The sequence below is a fragment of the Ictalurus punctatus genome, chromosome 9 (assembly GCF_001660625.3).
Source record: "Ictalurus punctatus breed USDA103 chromosome 9, Coco_2.0, whole genome shotgun sequence".
In the NCBI taxonomy this organism is placed as follows: domain Eukaryota; kingdom Metazoa; phylum Chordata; class Actinopteri; order Siluriformes; family Ictaluridae; genus Ictalurus; species Ictalurus punctatus.
In genome coordinates, this window is record NC_030424.2 from 21,609,129 (window position 1) to 21,632,763 (window position 23,635).

Genomic DNA, 23,635 nt, shown 5'->3' on the forward strand with positions numbered 1-23,635 from the left:
ACTGGATGTGTACAGTGTAATGGATCTGTTAATTAAAAGGGAGGAAAAAATGATAATACTGGGAGCTAAACTAAATTTTAGGTGATAAACCATGTTCTCTGTTTTCCTGTAGTGAGACGAGTAGCGTGTGCAGCAGTGATCCTGGTCTTTTCACCAATGATGAGGGAAGGCAAGGTAGGAATATTAGTTTTCGTATATCGTGGCATGAACATCAGCATTAAAGAAACAGATAATTTATTATTATTATGAATTTTTTTTAGAATAATTAGATAAATTGTGCTGTTTTGAAAGCATGTAACTCTGTTCCAGGAAACACATACGTAGATATACTCAAGGGTTAGAAAAGGGTACACTTCTTCTGTGTTTTGGTTTGTATTTATCTATTTTGTTTGTAATTATACTCTGTAATTCTGTAGTTGTAATTGGCTGGGTTGCATTATTGATAAATGGGAATAACAATCATTGATTTGTGAAGCAAAAAACAACAAGAAACAAAACAAAAACACTATGGTGATAGTAACATGTTTGAATCTGTAGTGTTTTAAACCAGGAAATACCTCTAGTTTAGCCAAACCAGCCATACACAAGGAACTGTATCAGTTCCAAACCGATCATAGCAGAAAATGTTCTTTACTATAACAAGGAAAAACAAATAGGATAATGTCGCTGTGTAGCCTGATTGCTGTGGGTGGCACTCACCGCGTGCCCATGCGGTTCTAATGAGAGGTTGTCATGTAGTGCTAATGAGCGCTGAAGGCTTTGCTAATCTCATTAGGTGTGGAGGTGCTAGGCATCCTCTGATTTAACAGTTGTCACTACACCTTGACTGTGAGAGGCATGGCCTTGCTGTGTAGCTGACTGACAGGTCCGTTGAGACCACTATGTCTGGAAATGTGTGTGTGTGTGTGTGTGTGTGTGTGTGTGTGTGTGTGTGTGTGTGTGTGTGAGGTGGCGTCGCCTTTGCAACTCAGTTATGAACAGGGTTTCAACTAAGCCCCTGGTTGACCCAGAAGCAGCACTGAGGTTGCACTTCACTTAACATCATTTGACACAGAGGGCACATGTAGCCATAATTGAAAATTTATGATTCTCCTGAAATTAGTATGTGCTGCGGAGAATCATTGAGTCACTTAATCTATATAATTGCAGGCAGGTGAGGAATCGAGAAACATCATGGTAAATTTATATTAAGATTGATGTTTATATGAAGTAAACATCACATTCTCTTCCTAGCAACCATGTTTAATGATATTTTTTTCTGATTCATCAGAAGGTGTTGATTAATTATCTATAACGACAGCCCTTACAGTAATGTTTTTTATATAATGCTCCTGTTTTAATATGCTATAATGTCTATAGTAACACCTATAGAAGTCTACAAAGCTGTCTTATAATAAATGGCTTAAAAACGTGCTGTTATTAAACAAAGAAACGTGTATAATCATTGACATGGTTAAGGAGCATTTATGGAAGGAGTCTCCATTGTCAGAGCTTTGTATCTGTCAGCTGTAAAGCTGTAAGGTTTCTACCACGGGAATGTCTAAGGATTTGACATTTTCTCTCTAGCAAGCTGTATTTTTTTTCTGTTTGTTATATTAACTATAAGAGAAAGGGGGTGACTGTTTATAGCTGCGATAACATAAGTGATAACAGGAGGCAATTTGTTTTGTGGCTGTTCCACATTACGTATACTGTAACTATAATATAATATAAAAGTGTCATTCTTTAATACATAAATAAATGAAATCATGTTGATTATTTTCCTATAACAGCACACCCTGTTATGTCTTATTCTTTACGTACATTTCATGATATCAATCATTTAGGTATCACGACTTAAGAATTTCACTTGTTTGCTACAGTTGAATGTTTTCTTCTGCAGGTGATGATGAACAGAGCGACTGGTTCTTTGAAGGTGAATGTGCATCAGGCATTGGTGTTCAGGGCCTGATCTCCAGCAGAGAGTCAGAAACAGCCCCCAGAGCCGCTGCACTCGACGCTATGAGAGAGAACCATCGCTCGGCTACTTTCCTCCACCCGAGCCAACCCAGTCAGAGAGGTAGAGCCAGTGTCTGCTTACACTGTGCTGAAACGTTCCTAACAAAGTGACTCATTGACAGTCCTAGTTTGTAAACATCATCAGGAGTAGTTCAGATAATGTGACAAATAACCATATTTGCTTTGCCATATAGTCAGCAGATTACATCAGCGACATACATAATCTAAAATTACAATACATGTAATAGCTAAGAGCTCTTTCTAGCTTTAAGATGTATAATAGCTTGCTCAAGGCCCCAAACCACCAGGGGGGTTGTAAGAATGCAAGATAATAATGAGGTAACAGTAGTTTTCATCTAAATGAATCATTTTTGGCGATAAGGGACAGTGATACCGTGGTTATTACCATGATTCAGGCTTTTGCATGGAGCCCCCTTGTGGTCTGCAGTTTGAGAGGTATGACCAGGGTGAGGAGGTCAGGGAATGGAGTAGGATGTCCCCTAACGTTTCCAAAGGTTAAGAAACAGCTAGCAAAAGAGCGATGTAATACAGAAGAAGATTTTGTGTGTGCGTTCATGTGCTGTTGGAAATAATGTAAGTGAAATAATGAGTGCTCCTACTGCATAAAAGTATTCTAGTACATTGCATAAGTATGGGGTAAAATATGAGGGGGAGATGCTGTTATAGGAAATTAATCACATGAATTACTGTTCCAACCACAAAGTTGAATATTTTCCTATAACAACAAGCCCTGTCGCATTTTATTCTTCTACCCCCACAACTTGCCAATACGAACATTTTTTTAAAAAACTTATATTAGAGTGACACATTGTGCTTCTTCCCCCATGAATGTCACTTCAGATCAAATTACAAGTGGGAGCTTGAGAAACAATTTACATTTATGGCTTTTGGCAGATGCCCTTATTTAGAGCGACTTACATTTATCTCATTTATACAACTGAGCAGTTGAGGGTTAAGGGCCTTGCTCGATGGCCCAGTAGTGGCAGTTTGGTTGTGTTGAGATTTGAACTCACGACCTTGAATGAATGAATGAATGAATGCCTTTTATTGTCACTATACACATGTACAATGAAATTAAGAGCCACTCCTTTTTTTTGTTCCGTGCCAACATGTACATAGAATAAACAAGAAGAATAAACAGATAAATAAGATAAATAAACAGATAAATAAACAAGATAAATAACAAGATAAATAAACAAGATAAACAAGATATTGGGGCGGATGGGGGAGGTACTATGAAATGCACAGTTTTGAGACACTATATACATATGCTGTGAACTCAGTACATGTATGTGTTTAGAATGGTAATAGCTTTTGGGAAAAAACTATTCTTAAATCTATTAGTCCTTGTTTTGATGCACCTGTAACATCTCCCTGAGGGCAACAGATTGAGCAGATCAGAGCCAGGGTGAGAGCTGTCCTTAATGATGGTTTTTCCTCTTCTGAGGCAACGGGAGGTGTAAATATCCATCAGGGAGGGGAGAGGGCAGCCAATGATCTTCTGTGCTGCTCTTACTACTCTCTGAAGCCTCTCCCTGTCTGCTGCGGTGCAGCTACCGTACCACACCGTGATACAGTATGTCAGCAGGCTCTCGACGGACGAGCGGTAGAAGAACCGCTGTGATGTTGTCCGTCCAGGAGATGTCTGCAGAGATAAGGATGCCAAGAAACCGGAAGGTGTGGACCCTCTCCACACACTCACCATTAATGAAAAGGGGGGCCAGCTCAGTGTTGTGCTTCCTGAAGTCTACAATGAGTTCCTTGGTTTTCTTGGTGTTTAGAGCCAGATTGTTTAGGACCTCCTCTCTGTAGGCTACCTCATCTCCTTTTGAGATGAGTCCGACCACTGTGGTGTCGTCAGCAAACTTGGTGATAAGATTATTGTTGTGGACTGGACTACAGTCATATGTGTAGAGACAGTACAGGAGGGGGCTCAACACACAGCCCTGTGGAGAACCTGTGCTCAACGTGCGAGTGGAGGAGAGGTGGGGTCCGAGTCTCACTGTCTGAGACCGGTTGGTGAGAAAGTCCTTTATCCAGGCACATGTGAGGCGGGGGAGGCCAAGGGTGACCAATTTGGTGATGAGAATGTCCGGAATTATTGTATTAAAAGCCGAACTGTAATCCACAAAAAGCAAGAAGCAAAAACCAATCAATAGTCCAAAATCTTAACCGCTGAGCTACCACTGCCCATATAGATATCTCCATTGGAGATGCTGGGGTTTGAACCCAGGACCTCATCCAGGCAAAGCATGCACTCGACCACTGAAATACATCCCCTGCTACTTGATACTCAAGTTTCCGAATGGCAGTTTCAGCTGGTAATTCCCTTTTTTCCTCCAAACATCTTATTTTTATTCATCACCAATTACGCTGTAGACAATGCCATCTCTTATTGCTAGATATATATTTACAACAGGGATCAGTTTTAAGAAGGCAGCATAGCTATCTACAGTATTACTCTCTCACTCTCTGTTTCTGCTCTCCCATGCTCCCCTTCTGTCTGAGCATCATAACTGTGTGTGTGTTGCAGGTTGTCATGCTCGTATAAACCGTTTGCCAGGTGTGACTGCGTGCTGCATTAGAAAAGGCAGAAGGAGATTGCCTGCCAAGGTGAACTGGCATATTATAAACATTATACAAGACCTGCAGAACACATTACTTTTACAGCACGTTAATAAATCCTGACAGCGTCCTGCGGGTCTGGGGTATTGCCATGGTACAATCCTTTTTCGCTCAATACATTGAGCTTGTCTTGTGGATGTGTTGCAGGATAATAATATTACTGCTTGTGTGGACAAGCTGAGGAACTACTCACATGATTCCTATCAGAGAGAGTAAGATTTTACTGTAACATTTGTTTGTGTTAATTATTTAATGAATTACTTTATGGCTTTTGAAAATAATGAATATTTTCAGGTTTTGGCTGCCCCCCTATGGGAAGCGAGATAGAAGACAGGTACAACTGAATCTCATTCGTTTCTTCTGTGGTTTGTTTTTGAGTTTGTTGTCCATTTACTGTAATCTCATTTATTTATTTATTTATTTATTGTTATTTTTTTTCCTTTATTTTCAGCTGAAACCTTTGTGTTCATTGTCTATTGGCATGGGTCCAGACGCCTCCCATCCAAGATGCTCCATATCTGAATGTAAAAACAGGTGAGAGTTTGTCTGCTTTTCTACTCTTTATTTCCTACCAAAGTACATCTCAAAATAAAATAAATAAGATTTATCTATTAATTCTGTATTCAGATGTTTTTTTTTTTTTTTTTTTTGAAAGCCATGCTCTTCTCTAAGAATGATTTTTGTCATTACCAGAAAAACGTCTGGTTGACTTTTATTAGCACTTTTGTCCTGTCAGAGTAAAATAACTGCGCTTTGCTTTCTGTCATTCTGTTTATACGCACTAAACACTCTTCTAAATTATCATTGAGCCAAGTGACAAGGTGAAACGCTATTGTATTTATGCCACTCAGTTCAGCAAAACCTCCCCTCACTGTAGGCAGGATTGAGTTGCTTACAGAATGTGTAAAAAGATTTTTTTGTGTGTGTCTCCGGGGTGTGTGGGACTCAGCATTGAACAGATCTGCTGTCAAAGCTCAATATATTGATGGAGCATTTTTAGTTAACTTCTCCAAATGAACCGTGCATAGAGCGAAGCGGTACAAGGGTTAACCGATTTGACCTGCATGAAAGTTTTGCAGCAGGGTCAGTGTGTTTTTGATGTGTATAAAATCACTACAGTGGACAAGTCCCTCAGGACTGCAGCTCAAACCATGACCTTTGTGATCTACAGGCTTGATGTACATGATGCGTGTCTGATTTGACAATGTTTTGTGCATTTACATGAATATAAAGTGCGAACTGGGCGAAATATTTTATGAGGTAGTAAAAATCAGTTCAGTTGTGCAGTTCAGGCACAGTTAAAAATATGAAGAATATGGAACTAGTCAGTAAACTTAAATATAAACAAGAATCCAATATATTTATTTATTTTTGCTCTTATGGTATGTCAAAGGGGAGTCATGCTTAGAGGTAAATACGGGCTCTGAGGGATCTGCGTATTTATTTAGAGTTTAATTGCCCGAAGAGCGTTCGACTTCACTGCATTATGCCTTTGGTGCCTATTTACGGTGCATTCTTAATTCTCTCCCTCGCGCTCTCTCTCTTCCTCTGTCCCCCTCTCTCTCTTGGGCCACTCTAGAAAGCTCTCCTTCTATCCTTGATGAGGGGCAGAAACACAACGGCAATAAAGCAGCCACTCTTCTTAGCGCTGTCTTTCATACTCATCGCCTTTCTTCTCCACCTGAAAGGTTCCTTCAGATTGGAGTTTGAAGCATGTTGAATACTAATTTCTTTCTATTAAAAGCCCCTGGTATCTTTGCCATGCTCTCATTTGAATGCTGTACACATGGGACGCCTCTTAATTCCTTTATAGAAGAATTGCAGATCCCCTTTACTTCAAAAAGTATAAATCATACTCCCAAATGAATGAGGGAGAGAGGAGGTTGATGCTGGCTATGTCTGATGTGTCCCGCCCATTAGTAGCAGCCGCATTGAGCTCCCAAAGCTGCTGGGTTCTGGCCTGTGTGGGGAAGACATGTCTGTCCTCCTGACCCAGGCCTCCAGCAAAGCTTCAGGCGGCTACTGCGTACTGTCTACAGTTATGTGACAAAATTGTTGGCTTTTTAAAATTTTTATTTGTTAATTTTTTATTTTTAACATATTTGGATAAGCAAACATTTTATCCTTTTTGAAACAGTGCCTATTATATGAAGTTGCTACACTCTGTCAAGCAAATTCAGCCCAAGAGCAGATCTGATGCAAAAAGAAGTCTCCAAGAACCCCAAAATTTCATCACAGGATCTGCTAGTAAGTCTTACCGTTGGTGTCAAAGTGCATGTTTATACAATCAGAAAGAGATTGCAGAAATTTGACCTGCATGGGAGGCGTGCCAGGAAAAAGCCTTTGCAAGACTACAGTTTGCCAGTGAGCATATATACAAAGACGTGCTCTGGACAGACGAAGCAAAGATAGTTGTTTGTCCACAGTAACAGCAGACATGGTTGGCACAGACCAAAGACAGCTTTTCAGGAGAAGCACCTCATACCAACTGTGAAGCATGGTGGTGGAAACGTTACGGTTTGGGGTTGCTTTGCTGCCTCAGGAACTGGACAGCTCACATTCATTGACTCAACTATGATTTCTGCATCATATCAAAGAGTGCTAGAAGATAATGTGAGACCATCTGTCCGAAAGCTGAAGCTGAACCGAAAGTGGATTTTCAACAGGATAATGATCCTAAGCACACTAGCAAATCCACCAAGGAATAGATTGAAAAGAAGGCTTATGGAATGGCCTAGACAAAGCCTGGACTTGAATCCCATTGAAATGTTGTGGGGGGGATTTGAAACCGGCAGTATATGCAAAACAAGAAATAAAACCCTCGAACATCTTGCAACTTAAAGAATATTGCATGGAAGAGTGGTCAAAAATCCAGCAAGCCTAGTGGTCAATTATGCAAAACGCCTTCAAGAAGTTATTTCTGCTAAAGGGGGCAAAACTAGCTTCTGATGCCAAGGGTATACTTACTTTTTCCACAGAAGAATATCACATCTATTTATATTTCTATTGAATAAATGATTGAAAAAGCTCATTTCCCTTGTGGTTTTGTTCATGTGGTTTTGTTCACAATTTCTATGGGGTGTAGTTATTTTTTCACATGACTGTAAATGTATGTACATTGCATACACAATAAAATATTGTAGTAACAGGAATAAGAACAGATCTTCTCTATGCTGCTACTGCAGAAAAGTATTAGTTTGGAATAAGTAAAGAATAAATCATGATGGGACATCATGTTACAGGAAGATAATCACCGACACAGTGCATGATGTAATGTAGTCCAATGCATCGTTATCATTTTCATTTAACAGCATGTCCTCAGGGTGTGTATATTGCTCTCATACTACAGCAATTTGCCAATGTTGGAAGTTTTTATTCATTAAAAACAACATTTATGTTTTATCCATTTACAGTTATGTTTATCGTTAACTTCTACGAAACAAGTTCATTCCTGTTACTGCTTCTGTTATAATAGTCGTTCCTTCACCGGCTTTTCTTTTTTTTTTTCTCTCTCTTTCTCGAAGTTAATAAGACACAAAAATAACAAACATGATGTAATAATATAAATGTAAGAAAACCTCTACAATATGACAGTATTTTTTGTTTTTCTTCACGGCTGTTGGTCAATGCAAAGCTGGTGGCTTTTTAGATGGACACAAAACTTTTCACTGATTTATTTATAAAAATTTTTTTTTCTGATATCACTTTTTAAAGACGTCAAGGATTAAAAAAAAAAAAGATAATTCAATTAAATATTATTAAGCTTCTCAGTTTCACTCCTTGTAAACCGTATCAGTTGATCTTAATTATCGCTAGCAACCTGATATTTGTTTCAATTTTTTCCACTCAGTATGCTTATATGATAATCCATGAGCATGATTAGCTCCACCAGATTGTTTTGTATTGGTGAACTCCAGCTTGTACTCGTCTCTGTAATACCTCACACTGTCATGCAGTGTTAAAATGCATAACTGCGTCCCACCTGCTTCTGGCACGTGCACGTTTTCTCGATAGACTTTATTTATTTCTAAATGACATTCGGCGGCTCCAGATAAATCATAGTCCTCCACCACTCCTCTCGCCTGCTTTTCATTTTAATTGTGAGCTCTTGATGTCAGCAGTTAGTATATTGGTGTGAGTGGCCTATTGATTATTGATTTGCTACCATTGATTGCAATCCCAGGGGACCCTAATCCTTTTTGATTCATTTGAATACCTCTATTCATCTTGAGATCCTCCTCACACCTGGAGTGGCCTGTAGCTTAATGAAAATAGATGGTGGGCCAGCAGCTAGCTGTAGCTCTCACGTCTTTTTGATTTATTATTTTTAATTGATATATTTGCTTTAGAGGTGTGGGCATGCGAATGACAATTGACCCCGTTGTCAGTGTGATTTTACACTATGCCCAAGGGACCAGCGAGCACTAAAAGAATGTTCTTTTTCCACGACTCAGTCGATTTTTTGAATCAAAGTTTATCCCTTGTCTTTTTGGTAATCGGAATAAGTTTTGTTGCTTTTTTTTAGCCAGTGTTTGAGGAATACGTGGCGAAAACTTTCAAAACCCCCTTTTATGAATTCTGTCCTCCAGACATTATTAGGCCATCAAATTAAAACATTCTTTGTCACACTGACAGCTTGTGATTCAAACCTTGCGGTTTCATGAGACGTATTTATCAGATACATGCACAACCCATTCATTTTGTAATGAACTTTTATAACAGTGGTGTGCCCTAAGTGACTTTATTGAACTCTACTTGAAAGGACTGTGAGCTGTTATAGAGTATCAAGCTGCACTATGTGTTATGGATTTTGGACATCTATGTAAAGTTTATATATAAACTTGTAAATCTGGATTAAAAGTGTTTCTGTTTACTCTGTAATAGTTGGAGATATTACAGAGGATTTATAACCAATGTAGAAGTGAAGTGGAGCTGTGAGAGCTTCTCCTGGACTGATCTGTCTCTAACTGAGAGAGATCATCACAGACATAGACAAGTGAGAGAGAGAGAGAGAGAGAGGGCCATACCCCTTGTGAATTAGACACAAACGCATCTGGGTATTACGTTTAATACTGGCCATGGCAGCAGTGAGTGAAATAATGTGGTGTTTAAGCGCTCATTGATTTTGGAATTAAAAAGTTAGTTTGCAAAGATTTACTGTGGGGAGTTCAATGGCTGAGCTCTTTATCAGTGCAGCAAATGGCTGGTTATACGCTGTCCGACAGAGCCACGATTGAGGGATCGATAGATGCGTGATTTACTAACTGGGATACAGCTAATCAATAAGTATAAAAGTAAATGAAATATGCATTACAGAGATTTTATTAGAGGGAGGTAGCAGGCAGAGAATACCAGTCGAGCCATTTATTTTTATACCTATTGATTATACAACATAGAGGCTTCGCTCATGCTCTCGCTCCCCCACCCCCTCCCCCCCTCCTTTCCCTCTGCTCAGGTAGTGTGAGTATCATGTGATTTATGGCTTTTGAGGTCAGGGAATGCACAGGCAGTTAAAAGGTCCCTATCTCAGCACGAGTGAGGTGAGGGGTTTATACGGCTGCCAGAGATGAGCTGCACTCTGGCAGGTATCACACCTCCGTTGTTTTACACATGAGCCTGCATGTGCATAAAAAAAAAAAAACCCTGACACTGAACTCTCTATACAGTATCTATAACACTATTTGTGAGAATGCAGCAATTTCACAAATACGAATTATATACCTTGTGTGTGTATTTCCTCTAACTGTACACACACATATATACACACAGATCAGCTCATCAGTCCCTTCCCCCTTGGCAGTAGAGAGGACCTTGACCTTAACTTTACATCACAGTAGACACAGGTGGTCTGCAGCCAGGGTAATTTGTTTATCTGTACCCAGCAGCGACAGAGACACACGGCCCGAGCACCTCCTTTCCCTCCACTGATATTTCTGTTAAAACTCCCGCACTACATCTTACTCTTTCCTGCCTTGAACTGCTGCAGTCCCCGGGCTGTTTTTCATTCTTACAATCTGAAGTTGCTTTCTGAATAGATAATTTCAGTATTTCAGAGCGTTTAAAAAGAGCCATGAGCCAATTCCAAGGGTTTTGCATCAGTTACTCTTGTGTACTAAAGAAGATTGCGGTTTGTATTAAAAATATTCCAAAATATTTTACCATGTCCGCATTACACTTGATTAGTTACAAAAGATGATGTTTCTGTGTTTCTTTTTTGGTAGACAGCGTAGTGCACATCTAGGAGTGCTGTGTGGAGGAGACATCAAGAGGCGGAGGAAAACTGTAGCATTTCCCAATGCCACTTCAGGTATGGCCCACTGTCAGTCCAGATCATTAGCAAATCCATCTGCATTAAAAGAGTATTGCAAAAAATAGATACATTGATATTTCTAGGTAGTTTTAAAAGTTGCTTATGCATATATTGTGTTTTCAGGATCATATCAGTAAAAATATTCTTCAATTTGTGGGCATTTTTTCCATTAAAAGTCAACCAGCTGTCGACTTATCACATAACATTACATATCATACTTTTCCATTTGCTAAGGAGATCCTGAGAAATGCTAAGGAAAGAAACTTTACCAAAAAAAAAGGAAATGATATGATATCTGAACAGAAAAGACTTTTCAGGCGCTTCCTCTTCATTTAAAACTTTCCGTTGGAATATTAATCTTTTCACTTGACAGTCGACAAGTCAGGACTTGAAGGTTAAAGGTTGAGAGAAGCCTTTATATTTAACAGGGAAGCAATGTCAAATGGATTTTTGTAAGTCTGAAAAGGATTCTCAGAGCTGCCTATTCTGATTATTATTCCGAAACCATCAAGGACAGTAATAACAATGTAGTCGAATGCAGTATAGGTCACTCACGTTACCATTTTGCTAGCTTACATGACAAGGATGTCCTGTGGGTGTAGCTGATATAATTAATATGATAAATGTCCAAAGCTACATAAGCTATTTAATAATTTTAATCATGGAAATAAAAATACACTCTGACCCTCAATTGATTTGATTAATTATTTTAACTGAAGTTATATTTTAATTGCTTTGCTTTGTATCGAGCAGAGGTATGATTCAGGTGCAAGTCATCTGTCTTTTTGCTTGACAGAACTACTTGTTGTGAACTGTGTGACGTGTCTTTCTGAATCATCTGTATCAGGTGGAAGTTCAGAAGACGGTGTATGAACCGATATGTGTAGTTTGAATTACTGTACAATTTCCAAGATTTTTTTTACTGAGCTGACAGTCTTTATTCTCTTAGATAAAAATGTAAAGCATTGCTCAGGTGAAATCATCCTAAGTACTTTTTGTTTAGAATTTAGTCCTGAACCCCGCATGATTTTTGTTCGGTAGTGTACAAGTGTCCACTCACTTTTCCTAAATAGATTCGGTCATTTAGATCACACTGATTATTTTTCAGCTGTCGTACCGGTGGAACTTGCTGTACTCACAGTTGTTTCAGACATTAGTAAAGGTGTACCACAAGGCTTTGAACTAGGACTGTTTTAATTTCTTTTGTAAGAGGCTTATTATTGACGTTAGAAATGCAGTCTGCAAACTGCAATTTCATTGTTGAACCCTAAACTGCTATTAATGCATTATTTCAGTAAACCTCATTAGTAAAGTTATAAAGGGCTGAGATACTAATAATAATTAGTATTTTAAGTAAAACACACATACACATACACACGCGCACACACACACACACACACACACACACACACACACACACACACACACACACACACAAATATACGATCATGCTTTTAAATTCCTAAGAAACTGGATTAACAAACAATTAGAGTTAAAAATAAATAAATAAATAAATTTCATGGCCGATGCTTATAGAATTTATAGACCTCAACTTCTAACTCTTTTTTTTTTTTTCAGAATTGTGGACACTTGAAATACACAGCTCATTATTATTAACCGTTATTATTACACATTTCATATGCAGCTCTCAGTAGATTTAATCAAGTCCACAGTTCATTTTGGAACCCCAGTATACATGTGACCGGAAAATCCCTGACTTTTGCAAGCAGTCCTAGAAAGAGGAAGATGACGAGAAGAAGTGCGGATTGAAAACGGCGCCATTCATGAGCCTCTCATCCATTTGGGCCGACCCGCCTGCCTTTTTTCATTAGACTGATGGTTCCTGGGTTCTTGCGCACTGCTTCACAGGATTGAAATCTGAATTGGTTTGTCCGCCTCTTCCCCAAAATCTCCTCTGCCTGCGTCTCCTCCTTGGTGTGCTGTTTGTCATTTAAATAACAAATGCGCCCAGTTTTCTGATTTAGTGAGGGGTGCTGGCCTCTGATGTATATTAATATTGCCACACACTGCACTGTACCAGAGTCCATCATTCATTTGGATAAAAGAGGTGGAATTTAAAAACAGCCACTGCTGTACAGGGATACAGATTGCATCCATTTATTGCACTGAGTGATGGAATGGCCAGCCATTCTGTCCTTCACCTCCCCACGCTACCACGCTGCTTCCCATAAAACTTAAAAAAGCCTCACCCTTGCCCCTTCATCCTCGCTGTGGGGGGCAGACAGAAACCGGGTATTCCTCATTGGCCTTACCTACAAACCTGCGGAAAACAGGATTAACCTCACTTGAAAAGAGTTTTAAAATGGTTAAAGCACCTTCAAGGTACTTTTGCAAAATCAGTCGTACCTTTTCTCATCGAGGGGAAAAAGTACTTTTACAAAAATCCACTTGTCCACTGTTTTTGCCTTTTGTACTGTATTTCCATTCAGAGCATTTTAAGATGTCTTATGGCCTGATTGAACATTACGAACCAAGGCTTAGAACTGTTATTTTAAATATTAGCATCTGCAGTGTTAATGTCAAACATCACAATTTAATACTTGATTCTTTTTCAGCAGTCATTCTGTCATTATTATTATTATTATTACTATTATTATTATTATTATTATTATTATTATTATTATTTTCGCTGTTTCTTTTCATATGTCCTTGCTTTGCAGTGTATGTTTATGTCCTGAATGTAGTGTCTGGAGTGGGTCTGTTGTGATTTATCATGCAGTGGGTGTCATCCAATGTCAGTGTCTGTGGCTGCATCTGCTCTGTATAAATCTTTACTTTGGCGTCTCACAGGGCCAGCTCTCTCTCTCTGCCTGTATTAGAGTCAGCGAGTGCGGCGCTCGGAAAGATATTGTCTGTTTGATTGTTGAAATGGCAATTACTTTCCTGCTTTTAATTTGTGTTTGTGAATCCTGGCGAGAGATCTAATCAGCCAAGGGCTACAATGTGTGACAGTGTGATTTTCGAACGTGTGCTAAGCAGTGTTCCTGGGTGACAGGATGAGGTGTCTACCAGGGTTCCTCTGGGTATTGTGCTGCTTGTACCCAGCTGTTGCTCAGGCCCCTCTCTTTACCTCTTTAGCACTTAGCAGACATTGTGTTGAAGCTAGCTGTGAGAGAACTCATCAGACTGTTTGGATTGGACGAGCACTCCACTTTGCAGGTCCAAATTGGCTGCCAGAATCACATCTCACTGTCACTAACCTAACCATACGAATACACTTTTCTCTCAAAGTTCTAAACCAGAAACCATTGCTGTTGGATTGTTTATTACACCTTCTACAACAGAACTGCTAAATTCTCTGATTCACCAGAAGCTATAACAGCAGCTTTGACAGTAGTGCTGTAAGGTAAACGACAGATGTACAGGTGCATCTCAAAAAATGTTTATATTGTGGAAAAAGTTCATTTTTTCCATAATTTAATTCAAAAAGTGGAACTTTCATATATTCTAGATTCCTTACACAGAAAGGGAAATATTTCAAGCCTTTTTTGTTTTAATCTCGATGATTACGGCTTACAGCTCATGGAAATCAAAAATTCAGTATCTCAAAATATTAGAATAAAGAATTTATAGTACAGAAATGTCGACCTGAGAAGAGCTCTAATCAGCTAACTCAAAACACCTGCAAAGGTTTCCTGAGTCTTTAATCTCTCAGTCTGGTTCAGTACACACAACCACAGTCATGGGGGAGATGAAAGTAAATGATGCATTTCATTTGGAAATCAAGGTCCCAGAGTCTGGAGGAAGAGTGAAGAGGCACAGAATCCAAGTTGAAGTCCAGTGTGAAGTTTCCACAGTCAGTGATGAGTTGGGGTGCCATGTCATCTGCTGGTGTTGGTCCACTGTGTTTTCTCAAGTCGAGAGTCAATGCAGTGTCTACCAGGAGATTTTAGAGCACTTCATGCTTCCACCTGCTGACAAGCTTTATGGTGATGCTGATTTCCTTTTCCAGCAGGACTCGGCACCTGCCCACAGTGCCAAAACTACTAGTAACTGGTTTGCTGACCATGGTATTACTGTGCTTGATTGACCGGCCAACTCACCTGACCTGAACCCCATAGAGAATCTATGATAGACACCAGACCCAACAATACACATGAGCTGAAGGCCGCTATAAAAGCAACCTGGGCTTCCAGAACACCTCAGCAGTGCCACAGGCTGATTGTCTCCATGCCATGCTGCATTGATGCAGTAATTCGTGCAAAAAGATTAAAGCCCCGACCGAGTATTGAGTGCATAAATGAACATACTTTTCAGAAGATCGACATTTCTGTGTTATAAATTCTTTATTCTAATATTTTGTGGTTTCTACATAGAAAGCTGCCTTTTTTTTTTGATTATTAACTTCACGAAAAAGTTTATAATAATTTTAATAATAAAAACGATTGTTTATAGCTCTTATAATGTATTATAAGAGCTCTTATTATGTATTATAATAGATAACAGGAACTTGCACTTTTAAAACATGCCATGATTGGAAAGTATTCAAATTGGGGGTGGTAATTCATCCACCCAATCATTCATTATTTTCCTATACACCCCATCATATTTAGACATTAGATAAACAGTGCTTATTCCAGTTGCATCCTGATGACATGCATCTGTAATTTAATATTGATTCATTTAGTTTGTGAAATGATAAATGTCATTTTTGTTCAAAGAAGTTCAAATAAGTAGATTATATGCTTATAGTTTTATCATGATCTTATATTAGAGATATGAGACTAAATCAGACTATATTTAAACTATTCTTTAAAAAAAAAATTGCATAGAAGACAATAAATGGATTTTATCATTCTTTTTGTAATGATCTTGTTAATATTGCCATTTTAATAATCATTTTAAATTCTGCATTAGACCTGCATTAAATCTATGCTTGTATAGTTTGATGTGTCACTAGAGCATCAGGTTGATATCTTAAAAACCGTGAGTCTCATTAACCCACTAGCAAGGGCATACCTTTGTGCTGGAATGCAAAGCACCATGCCAGCTTTCATTTCTATTTTTGGGCTACCATTAGAGAGTGTCATCCCTCTCTCTCTGTCTTTCCTGTGCTGCCCTTTTCTACCTTTCCTCCGTCTGTCTGCCTTTACCCTTCTCTCTCAATCCCCTATCTCCATATCTTCCTTTCCCCCTCTGTCTTTCTCTCTCTCTATATCTCTCTGTCTCTCTCTCTCACGCACACACGCACACACACCCATGGTGACAGATCACCTGCGTCTGAGGCCCTGGTGTTCTTGCCCGGCGGTCCGGCCCCCTCTCATTAATGCCCACGCTGGTGCGAGGGCCATATGGCAGCGCAAGACAAATAACGCCAGCCCTCAGCCATCACTTCTGCTGACAGAAATGCAGCCCACCGCACTATTTCGCCCTCATCCGCTCCACTCTGCGTGCCTCCTTCTCCTCCTGCGTCCTTCAAAAGCCCACCACTGAGACGCTTAGTGCCTCTCGCCTCTGCTCTTCTCCCCTCTCTCCTCTCTCCTCTCCCCTCCTCTTCTCTCTTCACCCCTCCTCTCCTCCTTTCCACTCTCCTCTCCTTTTCTGTCCTCTCCCCTCCTCCTATCCTGCTCTGTCCTGTCCTAACTTCCTCCTTTCTACATTTTCCTCTCCTTTCTACTCTTCTCCCCTCTTTTCTCACTCTCCTGTCCTTTTTCTATCCTCTCTCCTCCTGTCCTTTTCTCACAATTTCTCCATTTTTCCATTCCTTTCCTCTGTAATCTCTTCTTCTATCCTTTCCTCCTGTCAGTTCATCGTCCATGTCCCTACATCTCATCTCCTCTTTCTATTCTCTCCTCTCCTTTGCTCTTGTCCTCTCCTTTCTTCTCTTCCCACCTCTTCTCGCTCACTCCTTTCCTTTTCTATCCTCTTCTCTCTTCCTGTCCATTTCTCACAATTCCTCAATCTTTCGCTCCTCTTTTCTCCCCCCTCTCTGCCATCATCTCTTCTCCTCCTGTCCTTCTCTCATGCCCCTCTTCTCTTCTTTTCTCTTCTTCATTTTGTCTATACTGTCTTCCCTTCTGTCTCCTCTCCTCTTTTCTCTCTCCTCTCCTCTCCTCTCCAGGTAAAGTCTTTGTGCATGGAGCAGCTGGTATGGTTTGTATCAGTGTAAATCGTGAAAAGCAGTCCGCTTGTATGTTGGCACACAATCAATCATAAAGCTGTTATGAAAACCTGTAATGGTTGACACACATCAACCAGGTCTAGTGATAAACACTAGCCTTAACACCTGCTGAAGTACATTAGAAAGCCACTCAGTCAGGACTTCTGCAGCTTATTCTGATCACACTGCAGGGTGGAGTCTAGTCCTTTACTCTTTCATTAAGTTATGCCCATTGTTTAATTACCTCAGCGTAGTTACTTATGTGATCTGGTATGAACAATGTATCTTATGCACTCGGTTGAATTTGGGTGTAAGTATCATCACCATGCATTATACGTGCTAACCTAAAACTCACTCTTTTAATAACGGCTGCTGGTTGAAAATATAAACTCTTGATGATGCCGGAGTGTTTAAGCATTTTAGAGCCAGCCAGTAGTAATGAAATGACACATTTACTGTTAACCATTTGCTTTATTACAACATCTATTTTATGAACATTTATGAGAATGAGCAGCCAGGGGGTTCTAACACTGCTTCGGTATCGAGTGGTTTTCCGTTTGCCAAATCTGTCGTCCTCTCCACTATCTAGTGGATGTTGCTGTGCTATATACAGTAAGCCACACAAAGGGCTAATCATTAAATAGCCATTCAGTCCTATTCATTTAAGTGCATGAATCAGGAGCCTCATTACTGTCAATGTGTAATTAGCTGATTAATAAACATTGGACGGGCAGGACTGCAGGAAGTGGTTGGGAAATAATTGTTTTTTGAGAGGCTGAACACGAGGAGCCATTAAAACATTGAAATGCTTTTATTGCTGCTAAGTCATTACTTTACAAAATCCAGTACTTCTGTAGCGGGAATCATAGCAATGCTGTTTGTGGATTCAAAGTTAAAAATCTTTTTAATTAATGCTGTGCAACATGTGACAAATTCTGTTAGCAAAATCCATATGATAAAATATCTAAAGCAAGGCCTGGGTTGTAATGAAATACTAATAACTATCAGAATTTAAGAGTCTTGACCTTTTCTTAAATATTTGAGGGTCAGCCGTTTCTCATGGTTATGTGATTAAGTGTTTGGCTTTGTTTAAGTCAAACACAGCTTACGGTTAGCCATCATTCCCTCCAGAAATATTAATCAATGATCCTGCCTGCCTTCCTTCCTGTGCTGGCTCAGTTTGGAGGGGAAGTCATCTGGAAAGAGGCACAGGCAGATATAATGGGAACTAGCAAAAGCACATGTTAGTGACGGCTGTATTGCTTAATCCTGTGAGACAGCCCAGAGCCACAATGTCAGTTTTAGTTCCCACTTTAGTCGTCTAACCCAGGAGCTCATCTCAAAATGGCTGTGTAACATGAACAAACTTCTGAAGTGACCAACATAGACAGGACACTCTAAATGATGTTTTTATTTCAGAGCGTGCAGGCAGCAATAAGGTTGCGCATTTTGGTTGTTGTGGAATGATAAGTGTTGCATGTATGTAATATTTGAATTCTGGGAAAGATAAACTATCCATTACGTCTTTGAAAATAAAATATGGAAATTGTAGTCATTGTGTTTTAACCTGTTTAATATTTGAATGCACACCTCAGGCCCTCATTTTCCCCTTTTACTGTTTAATTTTTACACCCCCAAGTCATTTCTATTGCTCCTTTTTTTTTGTTTAGAATAGTTCACCAAAACCAAAATTCCAAAATTGAACTAAAAAAAACGTTAAAAAGCTTGGAGTTTGCTATTTATAAGATTTTTATGAACACCTATGGCAAAGATGTTTCAGCATAATGACATAGATATACTATATGGCCAAAAGTATGTGGACACCTGTTGCAAACAAACTGTAGCCACAAAGTTGAAATCACACAACTGTCTAGTATGCTGTAGCATTACAATTTCCCTTCACTGGAATTAAGGAGCCCAAACCGGTTCCAGCGACAATGCCGCTGTGCAACTCAAAGCGAGATCCATGGAGACATGGTGTGGAAGAACTCGAGTGGCCTGCATAGATCCCTGACCTCAACCCCAGTGTACACCTTTTGGATAAACTGGGACGCTGACTGCACTTCAGGCTTCCTTGCCTGACGTCAGAGCCCGACCTCACTAATGCTTTTGTGGTTGAATGGGTACAAATCCCCAGAGTCATGTTCCAAAATCGAGTGGAAATCACATATGGGTGTAATAGTCAGATTTCCATATACGTTTGGCTATATAGTGTATCTCGTCACCATTATGTGACTTGGACATACCAGAAGTTACAAATATACAGCGCTACACAGTCAGTTGTCATGACTGTGCACCCAAGACGATCTGGAAATTGTCACAGAAGACTCTTCGTTACTTGTCTTGGGTGTCATGTCAACTTGACAACAAAATTAGCCAAAGCAGTCTTTATGGCAGATGATGCCAACCCTAAATGTAATATTTTAGTCATTGTTATAAATGTAATAGTTTGTTTATATTTATGTAGGTTTATGTCAGTCAAGAAGAGCTCATTTAAGGGCTAATGTTGCATTTTTTTAAAAAGTCAGTGTAAATTTGCTCATCAACTGATTTGCTCATGTGCTGGTTAATCTAGTTTCCAACAGGATGATAAAGTTAAAGCTAAAATCTTCCAAAAAAAAAAAGAAACTAATCCCCGTACTGAGATTTCACTGATATTTTTCCTTTTACAGTCTACCTCCCATTCCGTAAGGAGGCCAGACGAGAAGAGGCTAACCGATGCTGTGAGACGACTTTCTCTCCTGGAGGAGAATGTGCTCTCCCCTTGCCATCCACTTCACACACACCAGACTTCATCAAACCAGGGACTTCATTCAGCAGCCAGAGGGAACACGAGGATGACTGACACACACTCTCACATTGGCTGCCCTCTTCATGGGCACAGCTGCTCAGGGTGGAAAACCTAGACTAGCACTCAGAGAATATTGAAGTGAACAGAAAGAACTCTCTGTGACAAAACTTTCTGGATTAAGTCTTTCCAACCAAGCAACCATCTTGCAGACAAAAAAAAAATGCTAATGCAGTCAATTGGGTCAAGATGTAAGCCCAAGGCAGCTAACCCACCAGTCATCACTCCATTCATACTGATTCCGATTGAGACTGGATTTGCCGCTGTGGCTGTAGAAACGCCCACTGGGTTACAGTTTTAAAACTTTTTTTTTTTTGGTATGTATGTTACAGAAGTAGATCATCGCGTGTATCTGACTAAAGTCAGATACGTTACGCCGATGCAATGTTCAGAAGATCGACCACTGAAAGTGAAAACACCCATGTCCCTCATTAACATGAATATGAAATGCTAGAGTGCTCTAAAAACACTCATTAGCACAACAGAGCGAGTGTGTGTTCCTGCACCCTCCGGGGGTCTCCACTCCCTGCTTCACAATCCACATTCAAATGTTCATACATAAAAGTCTGGTGCAGCACAGCGCCTGCTTAAACGTGCATTTTAATTTGAAGTTATTGTTTCGATTGCTGTGGTAAAATGCAGCTGATGAGTGATGAGTCTATTTAACAGAGTCTGGGGTCAGTGTGAACCAGGCAAGTGATGATAGCACGAATTAGTGTATTATTATTATTATTATTATTATTATTATTATTATTATTATTATGAGCATGAATTGCTGTAAATAGTCTATGGACCATCTGAGAATCCTTCATGTGCTTGTGCTTTTACTATTGGAATTTAATACCTGTTGCTTGCTGGAACCATTTCTACTTCAGCAATCAGTATAATGAGACTGCGTTTTGCTCCTGTTGACATTTATAAATGGACCGGTGTGGCTGTGTAGACAGCTGTGGGGACTGTAGTGTCCCTTTTTCGCTGTGCGCTTCATCCGTACGACCGGCTGCCTTGAATTGACAGATTGCTTGTTGTATTTCCTTATCGTGATTTTCTCAATCATCAAAGCTATTGCCTCACCTATCTGTAATTAGTTGTTACCATCACAACATTACCTCATGAGCCCCTCCTTCCTTCGCATGCGTGCGGCCTGAAATGAGTTTCGTCGGTGGGGCAGAAAGTGGGCGTGGGGGGATAACATGACGCGTGCACCCAGTCAATCACCTCAGCTACAGTTAAGGAATCCAGTGGGCTGATGCTCCTCATATTTCATCCTTGGTAAAGATTACCTGTCGGCCCCAGAGGAGATGTATTGATCTGTTTTCCTTTTTTTCTGCCAGCAATCACCTGACAAAGGCACCTAGGAGTGCAGAAGTGAGTGATGCCCGTTCATGTCTCCACCTACTGTGGTATATTTTGGGGTGGGGGTAGGGGTGGGGATTATGGAGGGATTGGTGCCTATTTAAACCTGAAGATAATGTCAGCGTAAACCCTGCATGAACTTGTGCATCAAGTCATGACCAACACACTCAGAGCTATTTTACTTAGATGAAATTCAGGTTCAGTTACTCAACAGTCGGCTACAGTGGTGTAAACAGGAATTCATTTCAGGGGACCATGTGAAAATATGCCAACTAAATGTAGGAAATGGTCTAAATAAAAAATCACAGCATGTTTTTACAAGTAAATTAATACGTGTAATGCCCTTTTGCATTTTGGGTGGATGCCAGACAGCAGGTGGTAGTATTCAGAATTTGTCATTTTATTGGTAGTCAATAAAATATGATTAAGCAAACAAAGGGATGCATTTAACATCTGGTGCTGTTAAATATGGAGGAATCGTAATGATGATTCTGCTGACTTTTATGAGCATCAAAATAATACAATTACTACACAATAAAATGGTATTTGGCACACACACACACACACACACACACACACACACACACACATATATATATATATATATATATATATATATATATATATATATATATATATATATATATATATATCCACCCATGAAAAAGGAACTGTCATATTTCAAGTGGACTCCTAGAGTAATGTTGTTTTTTTAAATAGTAAGAAGTGTCTGTATCTGATTGTATCTAGTAACGATATCGAATGGAATTGTGTTAGGGTGTGTTTATAAGGACTGGCAATGATAAAAAAAAAAGAAAAGAAAAGAAAAGAAAAACAAAAGAAAATATCTGAGTAGTTGCATCCGGTCCATAAATGGTACAGTATTCAACCTGAGCGATGTAGGTTATGAAATATCATACTTAACATTATAACAGCATTGAAAAAGAAATACAATAAAATTCTTTCTATAGGAAAAGACGGTGGTACCACTACTGATAAAAAATAAAAATAAAAAATACTATTGCATGTCTTGCTATAAATGTATTGCGGTGTATACGATGCCGTAGTGTAATAATTATACATGTTTAATGCTTGCTCATTTGGATAACTGTTTTGAAATTCTGCAAGCCATCTTTACTATCAACTTTCAGGTAGATATTTAACAGATCTTGTTAAAAATGTAATACAGTACCCACTGGTCATATATTAAAATCGGATAGGAAATATATAAATTTGGGCTGTATTCAGAGTGGAGTTCTGCACGGGTAGTGAAGTTTTTATCCCTGAATTGGTATCCAGATTTAAGAACTAGTCACAAGTGATGCGAGAGTTACACATGCAGGGTGAAGCTTGAATAAAACAGAGGTGTGGCTCAGTTAAGCGTGATTCCGACCTTAAACTTAAGCTGGTTTTTTTTTTGTTTTTTGTTTTTTTGCACAATATCGGATTCACAGCTTGATATAATCAGAATATGTCATGGTGTAATTCATGTTTTGGGCTGTAAATACTCTCAGAGAATTATGACATGCAGATATTAAATACATAATTATGACAATACACCCAGAAATTCGACTTAAGAAGGCGCATAACCAGACTCCACAAATTTCCCTGTGTAAATATCCACGTAACTGTTGGACATAAACTGTCGACTCTGAATACGGCCCTTACGGTATAAACATTTCTTTTACTGAGGGAATGTTGTGTGGCACACGTGAGCAAATCTAGTCAGTGTCATCTGGGCAGCTGTTTCTTTGTATATTAAATCTTGCACAAAGATCACATGTTACTACAGTATATATGTATTATGGATGAGAAAGCATGCATATGAATCTCAGTACACTTGTCATTGTATATCAGTAAGAGCTTATCGGTAGATTTGGAATGAATCGAAGGATTGTAATGAAAAATAAAACATCTGATATGTGATTACCTTATTATGTATTTCCCAGTCATGCTTGACTCCCTGTACATTCTCATATAGTACAGTATGCACAGTTTGCAGCATATTTTTCACTTTTTTTCTGTGTGTGTGTGTGTATCAGACTTTTGAAAAAGTCCCTTCTATGCAGGATCTGAACCGTTAAGTGTTTTTGAGACCTACAGTACACATGAGCTGTAAGTCAAACTCCATCCATGTGATGTCAGATCTCTTGGTGCTTGCTTCTGTTATGAGGTAAGAGTACATTGTCTGTGCCTCCTAAATTGCCCTGACAGACAAATGACTCCAGGCTTGGGGCCTAAGCTCAATCATTAGGTGGCATGTGGTTAATATCACATCTTGGACAGCGACTAAAGACACCTTCCACCCTTTTTACGTTTACTGGAAGAGACTGCCGATTACCGTTGGTTCAGAGTT

General features: G+C 39.4%; 1 protein-coding gene across 4 annotated transcripts in view; it reads left to right on the plus strand.

Moving 5' to 3' along the window:
• Positions 1-23,213, plus strand: part of LOC108270339 (G patch domain-containing protein 2-like) — a 33,454-nt gene extending 10,241 nt beyond the window's left edge. The window contains exons 3-10 of one of the 4 annotated variants that reach the window (XR_006983079.2): positions 113-174; positions 1,883-2,059; positions 4,553-4,632; positions 4,792-4,856; positions 4,939-4,978; positions 5,096-5,178; positions 10,870-10,951; positions 19,748-19,883. Coding sequence is in view for 2 of the 4 variants with exons in the window: in XM_017476916.3 (XP_017332405.1) it covers positions 113-174; positions 1,883-2,059; positions 4,553-4,632; positions 4,792-4,856; positions 4,939-4,978; positions 5,096-5,178; positions 10,866-10,951; positions 19,748-19,920 (766 nt within the window). In the remaining 2 variants the exon portion in view is untranslated. The other 3 variants (XR_006983080.2, XM_017476916.3, XM_047157790.2) reach the window with 3 other exon arrangements.
• Positions 23,214-23,635: the final 422 nt, after the last annotated feature.